This window comes from Rattus rattus, chromosome 8, assembly GCF_011064425.1.
Source record: "Rattus rattus isolate New Zealand chromosome 8, Rrattus_CSIRO_v1, whole genome shotgun sequence".
Classification (NCBI taxonomy): Eukaryota; Metazoa; Chordata; class Mammalia; order Rodentia; family Muridae; genus Rattus; species Rattus rattus.
Window position 1 is genome coordinate 80,691,159 of NC_046161.1, and position 12,523 is coordinate 80,703,681.

The window sequence follows — 12,523 nt, forward strand, 5'->3', positions numbered from 1 at the left end:
TTCCCAGCACCTGCATGTGGCTCAAAACCATCTGTAACCCCAGATCCAGGGGATCTGATGCCTACTTCTAACATCACGGGCACCAGGCACACGTGTGGTGCAACATACCCATCTAAACAAAACACGTATAAAAATGAGTAAAAATAAATGAATCAATTTTAAAGGTGCAGGTTTAAAATTGTTCAAATTATTATATGTTGATTTCATAGCTTTCATTCTCCTTCAATAACCCTAGAATTTTCAAGATATACCACAGATACTGTAGGTTTTATTTTACTTGACTTCCATATATCTCAGCTTCCTTTAAAAACATATAAACTTGGGCTGGAGAGATGACTCAGCAGTTAGGAGCACTGAGAGTCAAGAGGTCCTCAGTTCAAGTCCCAGCAACCACTAGGTGGCTTACAACCATGTGATCTGATGGCCTCTTCTAGCATGCAGGTGTACCTGCTGACAGAGTACTCATATACATTAAATAAATAAATAAATCTTAAAAAGATATATAAAAACTAAAGTAACAGTTACTTTGACACGAAGATGTTTCTTAGTGTCAATATATACATTCAATTTTAAAATAGTATGTTAAAACAGGCTAGGTTTCATAACTAAGTCATTTCTATTAGTATAGAAAAAGAAAATAACAGAAGTCAGATTTTAAATCAAATTATTTCCTTAAATAAAGGTTAAATAAGTATTTGTGTACAGAAGCTAAATATGATTGGTTGTACATGGTAGAAAACATAACAACTGTTTGTTTAAATCACTGATGGAAACGCTCTAAAATAATAATGAGGAAGAGGAATTGAACTCCAAATCCTCTACCCGAGGATCAATACGGATGTTCAGAATAGTAAGGTCTCAATAATACTAAGATTAGGTCTAACAGGCCCCACAGAATTAGAGCCTGCACAATGTAAAGATAATCAGAAATCATGGTATCTCAGTCATTCATGCGCTTCCAGCACCAGTGAAGCAGTACTTATCCAAAGGATTCGAGACCCTCAGACAGATGAACCATGAACTGTTTATAGAGATGAGAAAACAGCAGAAAGAACATCTTTCTTATAACTGTTGGGGGCAGAGTTCCGGGGAGTGGGGTAACCTCTAAAACACAATGTCAAAATGCAAACATTGACACCATTTTTAGAGACAGCTATCAGTTTTGTACACTTGGAATGTTTACCTCGTTTTCTGTGCCCACGTCCAAAGTGATGGGTAGACACTGCTGTGGATTCACCCCTCCGCACGCTGTGTACAGGGCCAGCTTACCCACAGGGATGCCCATCCCATTACAACCAAGGTCGCCCAAGCCGAGGATTCGCTCTCCATCAGTCACCACAATAGCCTACAAGGAAGAAAAAGACAAAATGTCTGTCTTCATTCCTGGTCTCTAGTCCTCCCATTCAACACTGAACTACAAAAAACATACATTAAATATACATAAACAGAATATTTAATCATAGCCAGTAGGGAAGAATGGGGAGAAGAAATAGGTTTGACCTATATATGCTGAGCATTATATAGTTATACGTAGATTAATTATATTACTGTGAAAAGAAGAGAGGGCATTAAACAGAAATTCAAACAACACAAATAATTTACTCTTCAATTGAGAGGGCAAATAGAAAACCAGATCTCAGATTACAAAACAAAACAGAACAAAAAACCCATAGGGTAGCTGTCAGAGTAGCCAATGCCCTCAGGGCCATTACAGGAGTGTCCGTAATAACATCCTGCAGAAGTGCTAAGTATACAAGGTAGCCATTCCTCTGCCCCCAGATCCTCGGACTTCTGAGTCCCGGAAGCACCTGGCACTGTGCTGTTGTCTCTAGAGCATGCCCACGACAGTCTGCCGTACTAATTATCTGATGACCTTTCCCCAGAACTTATGAGTTTTGCTTGGCTTATTTCTACTTATTTAGCAATCATATATGTTGTTCATGTAGAGGGCTTATTTTATAGAATGTAATATCATCATTAGAAAACATTGATGCCTTCGCTTTATGATTCATGACCACAAAATGAGTTAAAACAAAGCTAATTTATTAGATAAAATGAAGTGATGCATTCAAACTATCCATGGGATAGCAGTTGTTTGACCCTAGATAAGGCTTCTAGTTCTTCCTTTTTTTAATTCACTTATTTTATGTATGTGGGTGCTTCACCTGCTTGTAAGTCTATGTACCACATGCATGCTTGATGCTTGCAGAGGCCAGAAAAGGACATCAGATTCTTTTGGACTGGACGTTTGTGGTGCTGGGAATCAAGCGAAGGGGCTTGAGAATAGCAGCCAATCATTCTAACTGCTGAGCCATCATTCTAGCTCTTCTATTTCTCAGTTTGAAAGGAAACTTAATGCATGTGCTTTCAGAGTGGCGGTGTTAGCTCGCTACTGTGACCCCAGCATCTGGGACAATATTTTGCACTCATAAACAGTCAGTAAGTACTCGGAAAATCCACCAATACATAAAGTGAAATCGTGACATATAAAGAACATATCATAATAGTTGTATTTCGCATTCTAAATAAACGTAGCTGCCCATCTCCTCGGAAAGTCACAGCGCTCTAATGGGGATTGAGAGCATACTCGCGTCCCCTTCTTTACAGATCATGAAATGGAGATCATGAAATTCAAAATGACTCCCCTTGGCAGTCCCAGAGCAGCAGCAGCAGCTGGGTCTGCTCTCAGCACTGTGCTCTCTGCCACGCTGTTCTGCCAACTAGGCTTGAAAATGCACTTCTGAGATGTGTGGTCTTCAATTTTTGTGCACTGTGAAATACAACTATTGAAAACTGTTTTTATAAGTAAAGTCATTTTGAAAAGAGGTGAAACTATTTAGCATATTCCACATACTCCATCTTTGAAAACTTTTCTCTGTTAATTTCAAGGAGTGACAATTTCCCCTACTTGTAATTGATCAATATACTCATGCTCTTACAGAGAAAGTGACCACATATTACGTTTAATGCAGCTCTAATTTCTAGTAATATATATGCTATTACTGAGCACTGTAACTCTGTTTTAAGTTTACAGCCATTTTTCAGTGTCCCCAAAGCTCAGGTGTGTAATTAGTAGACACAACTGTACTTCATGTGCTGTCACAGAGGGAGGCACCTATATGCACTATGGATGATACACACTCATAAATGCATTCTCAACGTGGGGATGGCTTGCCTACACTTAGAAATGTCTTAATGGTATATTCTACAAGGATAGTAACTTTATTATATAATTAATTATAATCTGAGTAATTTATGCAATGCTTTCCAAGTCATTAAAAGCACAGAAGCTATATAATTTTCAACAGTTTCAATTTTTTAAAAGAGGGTTATAATAGTATACACTGTCATTCACTTGATAGAACATCTATGTCAAATGAAGTATGTCTTAAATATGAAGATCTTAAGGCATTTATCTTTGTTGCTGTCATACTTCACATCTATTCCCTGGGCTCCCGTCCCATGGAGTACCATTACCTAATAAATTACAATCACATACTGAGACTGTTTTTAAAAATTTGAGATATCTGTATCTTCGTTTAGTTTGTGTCTTATTGAAAAATTTTCAACATTAAAGGGTCATAACAGGGCGAAATGTTGTGTCATAAACATATCTTCAGAATGAGCAAATCGAGTGTCTATACACTTATTTATCTAATAGATCACCTTTGTTCCGTGTGTGTTCAGCTACACAGGAAAGACTGTACCTTACTCTTCATTATGCTATTACAACCAAGTGCTGGCTGGGGCGATTGCCTAGGCCTTGCTGTTACGGTGGCAAATATGAAGTAGTGATTAGAACCCCACTCCAGAACAAATTTTCTAAACTACCTTGTTGACTTTTCAAATCTCCAAATTTCTGGTTAATGAAAAATATCAAGCCAGGGGATGGCTCAGCAGGCAAAAAGACTTGCCAAGAAATCTGACCAGAGTTCAGATCCCATAATCAAGGCTGTGGAGTGAACACACCACAAATACACACACATGCACACAGTATGCACACAGGTGCACACAACCACACCCTTAGGAATTATTACTTCAAATTTCATTAACTCACAGCTCCTTAAGGACATAATGATAGAAAGAATGATTTAACAGGTATCTCCTCCCTCCTCTAAACTTGGTGTGTCATCAAACACAACAAATACAATAACAGAGTTTGCCTAAAGAAACTATATGCCCTACATGTTCAACGTGTGTGTGTGTGTGTGTGTGTGTGTGTGTGTGTGTGTGCTATACAATGACTTTATGAAGAATGAAACACTAATGCATTAGAAGTAACAGGGAAACGTAGAGAGAATCTCTTGTGTAATATATGTAAGCACCACCTGTTAATATGGCCTATTAGCTTATGCAGGAAATAGGAGGTGGGGGTTCAGCAAGGAGAGAGAGAGAGAATTCTGGGATAGAGTCGGGTGCAGGAAAAAATTTGCCCTGAATGCTAATGGAGATGGTTGCATGGATCTGAGGAAAGGGTAACCAGCTATGTGGCACTCATAGAATAGAAAAAAAATGGGTTAATTAAGTTATGAGCTAGTCAGGGAACAAGCCCTAGCTTATGGCGTAGGCATTTATTCAGAAATAATTCAGTCTCAGAGTCATCATTCTGGGGAACAAAGAAGTCAAGTAGCAAAGCTTGCAGTTACAGGGAGTCTCTAAATAGCTTTATAATAAAATTAATATACTGTAGAGAAATTAGAAATATTAATTAGTGACAGTCAATGCTGCTCACAGCAAGTGAGATTGTGATTATGATATAAACTGTTTCATGAGACTTAAAAAACAAACTACCTCAGTGCAAAATTACTGATAACTTACCTTGACAACATCTTCTGGCCATGCGTTAAGAACTGAAGCAATATGCCCTTTGTCGTGGATACTAATAAAGAGGCCTCTAGTAGAAAAAAAAATTGTTGTAATTTACTTCAAATCTGTTAAACGACTATAACATTAGTAAAAATTTAAATCAATTAATATACCTCCATTTTATTACATTACTAAGTCTTTAAAAAAAAAAAAAAAAAAAAAAAGACTAGAACTCCTGTGAGAGGGTTGATGTACAACACTGCACAAAACTGAAGTAGAGAAAGAAGGATCCCTGAAGCTCAAGGGAAAGTCACCCTAGGCAAATCAGTGAGCTTTACACTCAATGACAGATCCTGCTTTGTAAAAGTATCTTTTATTCATCTAAGGTAATTGTTGTCTTTGATGCTTACTGCCTCTGTCTGATAACCTAGGCCTAGTCCTGGAAGCTTCTAGTCTGCTTAAAATCTACTCTAGGCCTAGAGTGTTTTCAGCCTCTGAGACTTACTGCTGAGTAAGATCATCCCTTCCTAGTCCTTTCTGAACTCTGGCTGGACTCAGCTGTTCTGGTATAAACTTGTCTCCAAGCTGACTTCTCTCAGCTTCTCCTGAATTGTTCTGCGTGGCCTCATACTAACTATGGCGATATGTTGTAATCTTCTAGCTCCTCATTCTGTGGCTCTTTCTCTCTGCATCTGGTCTCTGTAAAACTGCTTCCTCCCTCTCCCTGTCTCCCTCTCTCCCACTTTCCCTACCCAACCCCTACACTGCTCCCTCTTCTTATAGCTTCCCTTTCCCCTCTCTTCTCATGAGAGTTGGGCATATCCTATTCTGTCAAACCTTTCTCTGAATCATCACTCTGTCTGCCACTCAATTCGACATTGGTGCTTCCTTCTATAAACTAACTTTACCTTCACTCTCAGGGATTAAAGGTGTGTACTAAGGATGTGTTTATATTCCAGCCAGAGGGATTAAAGGTGTGTACTAAGGATGTGTTTATATTCCAGCCAGAGGGATTAAAGGTGTGTACTAAGGTTGAGCCACACCACAACTAGAAACCGGTTTTTCCGGTAAACAACACAATCTTGGGGTTCACAGTGTGATCAAATATCCTACAACACATCTTAAAGGGTAAAGAGTAATTGAGGAAGATAACCAATATTGACCTCTGGACCCTGCAAGTATATGCCGATATGTGCACACATATAAGCATGCATACGCTCACACAGAAATATACATATACTACACAGAGAAAACACATTACTTTAACCTGAAGTGATGGTTCAGTAGTTAGGAGCACGCACTATTCTTTCAGGGAACCCATATTTGGTTCAGGCAACCCACAACTGCCTGGAATTCCTGCTCCAAGGAATCTGATGCTCTCTTCTGGTCTTTGAAAGAATCTGTATTCATGTGCATATTCCCAGATGTAGTGCCATATTGGATTTGGGCCTGGCCGCTTTGTAACTGCACGGCCACAGTAAAAGTCATGGGATTGTTGGACAGAGGCCTCTCCCATGTATTTACGGCACAGGAAGAAAAGACCAAGTAGTAAACACCCAGTGTCGCCACTGCATGACCTCTGCTGAGCCCGGCTGATGCATGTGGAACTGACACACCTGGACCACACCTGGGTGGTGGTCAATTTACTTCTGCCTTTTACTTCCTCAGCCTTTATCCTGGAGATTTAGGCTGGTCTTCTGGGATTTCTCCCTAATTAATTCAGGTCTCATAGTTGGTCTTTTGTTACCAAGTCACGAGCCAGGTAGTCACGAGCCAGGGTTTCCCATTGTGCTTCCCAGTTATTTTCTACCTGGAGACTTGGGTATATAAGTGAATAAAGCTACAGGAGACTCTCTCACTCTTCTTCCTCACTCTCACTCTTCCTTCTGCCTCCCTCCCCTCCCTCCTCTCTCCTCCTCCCTCCCTCCCTCCCTCCCTCCCTCTCCTCTCTCTCTCTCTCTCTCTCTCTCTCTTCCTCTTCTCTTCCTCTCCTGGCTTGACACGATAACCTGTGTGTGTGTATGTGTGTTTTTTCATCCCGAGGCTTTCACCCGATTCTCGGTACCAGGTCGGTGCTGGCGCCGATAAATGGAGGTCCCACCAGATCGGAGAAGAAAGGGGGTACCACCTACCAGACGCCCCTGGGAGCCCGCCGCACAGGAGAAGGGACGATTGGACGAAGATGGAGCAGAAAAGGCCTGGATGATTTGGGCTAGCCTGAGTAAACTTGTCATAAAAAAGGGACAAGGTAACGGTAAAGTGTTTTTTGCATATGCGTTCTGTTAGAGTTATATTTTAGTCTTTGGACCCTGACTAGAGATAGTTTACACCCCTAGATATGAGAGAGAACGGGTTTGGGAAAACAGTCCTCCGGACTCTCCACAGATGCTTTGGAGAAAGAGAAAACCTTTTCAGAGCTCTCCTAGGAACAGAGGGAAAGCAGAAGAAATGCTTATTTCTGGTTCTGGGTTCCATAGGTAGGATATGTGGGTCCCTTCGGTGGGACACCATCTAGTTTTTTCCCTCTATGTCTATTGTTTGTCCTTGGTGCACCAAGCTGTCCATGTCTGTCAGTTTATGTCTGTGGTTTTTGTTTCTCGTTGTTTAAATGTTTTGTGTTTCATGTTTAAAAGAAAAGGTTAAAATTTTAAATGCTGGTTGATTCACGCATTGATGTAGTTTTAACTCCTTTTCAAAAAAAGGTACAAATAAACAAAAGTTTCAATTGGCTTTTGAGCCTACATCTGTAGCTAGAAGCCTAAGTCTGTTGGGCAAGCTCCCCAGGGGCTTTAAAATGTTTACACGAGCATCCTAAAAGGCGCCCAGCAGCCCCTCAGCTTCTTTGGTACAGGAGCTGATGGCTGTTTCTCTTAGAAAAATCCTGACTTATTATTAGACTTAGCAGGTGACAAGCTGCTTCTCTTAAAAATCATAGCTAGAAAAGTAAAAATGGTGCTTGGTCTAAATATTAAAGATAGGTGTAATACTTCAATTTTGTTTCTGATTGGTTTTTAAATGTATAAATATGCTCTACATGCCTTGGTTATGGACTATTGGCTTTTAAGTTATTGGATATGGTTAAAAGGTATAATATTGGTAACAGAAAGTTGACATAAAGCTGGTAATTTGGATGGAGTCATTCCTAGACAACATGCGGCGCATGAGCCAACCTAGGGAAAACAGGTCTAAATTGAGATAATATTTTTTATGGAACTCTTATTGTAGAAACCAGGCTTCTAAAAGAATTTAGGGCAATGTTCTTTCTTGAGGTATTGGAGACCACACCATCGTGCGTTCATATGTAGGAATTGGCAGTCAAACTTAGTAGCATGAAGGATAGCCTCGGTGTTTTGGAGATTGTTTGTTGGAGGTTTTGCTTTCCAAAGTTGTGGTTTGCCCTGAAGTTATCTGTATTTTAATGCTAATTCCACTGCCCCAAGGACAGCTGCCTAGTCACTTACTCAGGAATCAGGTGACCTTGTGGTTGTGCTCTGGTGTTACAAGGAGAACTTAAGGATTGTGATTAAGGATTGCCAGTGTTGCATTGACTAACTCAAACTTATTTATAATTGAGAAAAAATCAAACAGGTAGCAATTGTTACAAGATTTATGAAGGATTGATGAGGTTTTAGAACTTGTGAGAGCATTACAGCCAGTTTGCTTACTCCAACTGCCATTTCAAGATAGATTTAGAGGATTGTTTTTATGCAGTTTGTTTACATCCTGGCGATTGTGAGTTTTTATTTTGTGAGCTTGCTTATAATTTTAGAGAGCCCATGAAGTGATATCATTAAAAATTTTTACAAAAGAGTGGCTAATAGCCTTATATTATGTAATTTTGTTGCTTCTTCAATGTAAGAAGTTAGAACTTTTGAATCTTTCAGTGTACATGAAAATTTTACTACAAACCTTGCTCTCAAAAATGAGCTTTATTATTTGGGAGTAGATATTGCTCCAAAAAAGATTCAATATTCATTTTTAATATTTGAAACTAATTTTAAGCTACTAAAGATATGTTAATTGGCTAAGTACCTCACCTTACCAGAGGACTTAGGTCTTTGTTATGCACATTTGGAGATAAAGCTTCAGCTGTGTTAGTACAGAGTTGTGGACTGGAGTCATGGAAGTATTTTAAAAAGAAACCTGGTGAAACATACCTTAGTCCAAACAGCAATTTAATTGGTTATTACAAAATACTGATATTTGGCCTATTACATATACAAATTTCAGGCAAAATTGATAATTTTACTCCTTGCATGCTTTTGTATTTACTGTAAATTTGTGCATGCAACCCATAGAAAATGCGCTTAGTGTATTTATACTACTAGCCCTCAAATTTTACAATTACTTAATGCTTTATTAGAGGTAGGTTTTCTACATAAAATCAGTGAGTGATGATTTCAGTGTGAATGTCTGACAACTCACTGTCCTTTCAGTGCTCTGGCTCAGAGAACTAAACAATACCATAGACCCAGCTCTTTGAAAATGGTAATGGAGTTGATAACACACCTCACGAAAAAGAGGAAGCCCATTTGCTTACTTTCAACTACCAGCCTCACCCCTGCCAACTCAGGATTTCTGGACAATGTTTATATTTCTAATTAATGCATATGTTTAGGCAAATAAAGCTGGTGAGGGGTAGAGAGATGGCTTAGTGGCTAAGAGCACTAAGTACTGTTCCTTTATAGGCCATTTAAAAACTCAAACTGGATTGCCTGGACCCCTAACAATTTTAAAAAATAAAGGGGGAGCTATCCCTGAATGCTAATAATGCTCCTTTTATTTCAATTTTAAAAATTTGGATGCCAAAGTTTATGGCACCCTACAACTAGGCATACTTCTGCCTAGGTGAAATAGAAAGATCCATATATTGGCATGATCCTGTTCAGGTATTTTATATGGGGAAGAGGGAATCTTTGTGTTTTTTCTACAGGATGCTACAGGAGTGTGCCAGCTGCCTGAGTGGTTGGTGAGACATGCTGATCCTGGGAGCATGAAGATTCAGCTCTCCTGGTTCGGGTTCCTAGAGTCATTCCTGTGCCCTTAGAGGAAGACGGAGGATTCCCCCTCATCTTTTGTCATCACAGAAATTCTGGCCTTGCTACAGTCAGTGTGTCCCGTCCCACTGCGGCCTGCGCTCCGACCCTCTGTGCACTGCTGCCTGCGTGAAGCTGCTGTGGACTGGGGAACTCTGCCCTGGTTCTGCAAATCTCAGACATGGTTCCACTGCCTGCTGGTTGCTCCAGAGAAGAATGACTGATCCTGAACTGTCCTGGGAAAGACCTTGGCATTTTTGCTGCTATTGTAGCAGCCATTACTGCTGCAGCCATTATGTCTGCAGTGTCTGTAGTTACCCTCCCCCAATCTATTGTTAGGCAAGCACAGTGAGTGAACTTTCTGGAGTAGTTGCTAACAATTGGGAATTCTAAATTTTATTATAGGAGCGGCTTGACTACGGCCCTTGGTGGTAGCAGCTGAGGAGAACCAGATGAGGTGCCCACTACTTATCGGGAGAGGCTCAACTTCCACAATCTCTTAAATTAATGCCATCTGTTTCTGCTCTTTTCCCCTGGGCTCAAGTAAGAGGAATGAGAAGATGACCTGATGTAGCTTATTCTCAGTGACGGGCAACTTCTCTGACCCTTTACCAATCTAGACATGGAGCCTTGAGGGCGACAAGGTGGTCCTAAGGACAGAGAGGTTGGGGTCTGAGAGGTCGATCCAAGACAGAGGTAGCTACACCCCGCTTAAACGCACGGGCCGGGTCAAATGCTCCTCTGCCCAGTTTCTCCCCAATAAACACACACGATAGCCCAGAACGGTGTGTTACAGCATAAGTTCATTCATAGCCATTGGGGTGCAGTCTAACTAAAGAGTGGCTCGCCATGGCGTGAAGGCTAGGCACTCCCAGAGGCATGTCTGATCTCTCTCAGACCACTACTTCCACCTAATGGTTTTTTAATAAAAGAATAATGGGGGAGATGTAGTGCCATATTGGATTTGGGCCTGGCCGCTTTGTAACTGCATGGCCACAGTAAAAGTCATGGGATTGTTGGACAGAGGCCTCTCCCATGTATTTACGGCACAGGAAGAAAAGACCAAGTAGTAAACACCCAGTGTCGCCACTGCATGCCTCTGCTGAGCCCGGCTGATGCATGTGGAACTGACACACCTGGACCACACCTGGGTGGTGGTCAATTTACTTTGCCTTTTACTTCCTCAGCCTTTATCCTGAGATTTAGGCTGGTCTTCTGGGATTTCTCCCTAATTAATTCAGGTCTCATAGTTGGTCTTTTTTGTTACCAAGTCACGAGCCAGGTAGTCACGAGCCAGGGTTTCCCATTGTGCTTCCCATTTATTTTCTCCCTGGAGACTTGTGTATATAAGTGAATATAGCTACAGGAGACTCTCTCTCTCTTCTTCCTCACTCTCTCTCTCCTCTGCTCTTTCTCTCTCTCTCTCTCTCTCTCTCTCTCTCTCTCTCTCTCTCTCTCTCTCTCTCTCTCTCTCTCTTCCTCTCTTCCTCTCCTGGCTTGACACGATAACCTGTGTGTGTGTGTGTGTGTGTTTCTTTCATCCCGTAGGCTTTCGCCCGATTCTCGGTACCAGGGCGGTGCTGGCGCCGACACCCAGACACAGACATGTCATTTAAAAAAAAAAAAAAAAAAAAAACTTAAAGGAGAAGTATCTGGAATCCACTTAGTCTTTAACTAAATAAGAAAAATGTAAAAGCATGATAAGAAATGTCAAAACAGCACAGGCATTTCACGAGTGACTTCCCCTTTGTTTCCACAATGGGGGGATGAGAAGACGCAGCAGGGAGAGTGAGTAAGGCTGAACGCTTGTTCTCTGTGGCAATCACCCGACTTTTGATTGCTTTTTGTATCTGTTTTTTCAACCTAACCAGAGCCTTTAGCGTTTACCTTACCTAAGGTAAAGTTTAACAAATGGCTTCACACATTAAAATAATAAAATTGGAGTGGGAGAAGTGCTTTGTCTTTATGTAAAATTTTTTGCTTTAGAATTATTATAACTCAAATCAGAGAAGTACACACAAGTATAATTTAATGACCAAGAAAACCACCATCCTACATAATATCTATTAAACAGTGATAACCTTGTCAGCTATTTAGAAGTCATCTGTTTCATTAAAACAAACAAAAATAAATAAAACAAAAACCCCCTCTTCCCTCATAAGAGCTGTTTTCTTGACTTTTATGATATTGTCTACCTTTGAACTAACTTATGAAGTGTGTGTGTGTGTGTGTATGCATGTGTGCATGTGTATGTGTGTGTGCATTCGCATGTGCGTTCATGTGGGTGCACTGGTGTACGTGGCCATGTGTATATAAGTGCACACATACTTAGGTATGCATGTGGAAGCCAGTAGACAACTTCAGGTATCATTTCTTATGTACTACCCACCACTGATTTTTTAGACAGGATCTCTTACTGCCTACCATGTAGAGTAGGTTGGCTCACCAGTGATCACAGATATCCTACCAGTACTGGGATCACAAGCATGTGTGACCTTGCCTGGCCATTTATGCAGGTGCTGAAGCTCAAACTGGTCCTAATATTTACACAGCAAATGCCTTACCAATTGAACTATCTTCCCATACACTAAAACCCAATTTTTTTAAAATCACAGAAAACATGAGACAAATCTACAAACACTCTAGACTAGACTGGTTTATAAAGAAACCAAAAATTATGA

At 40.5% G+C, this 12,523-nt stretch overlaps 1 protein-coding gene across 1 annotated transcript in view; it reads right to left on the reverse strand.

Moving 5' to 3' along the window:
- Me1 (malic enzyme 1) overlaps nt 1-12,523 on the reverse strand; it is a 113,461-nt gene that overhangs the window by 61,488 nt on the left and 39,450 nt on the right. The window contains exons 4-5 of the mRNA XM_032909690.1: nt 4,819-4,894; nt 1,184-1,345 (exon numbers count right to left, since the gene is read on the reverse strand). Coding sequence (XP_032765581.1) covers nt 1,184-1,345; nt 4,819-4,894 — 238 coding nt within the window. The remainder of the gene's footprint in view (nt 1-1,183; nt 1,346-4,818; nt 4,895-12,523) is intronic.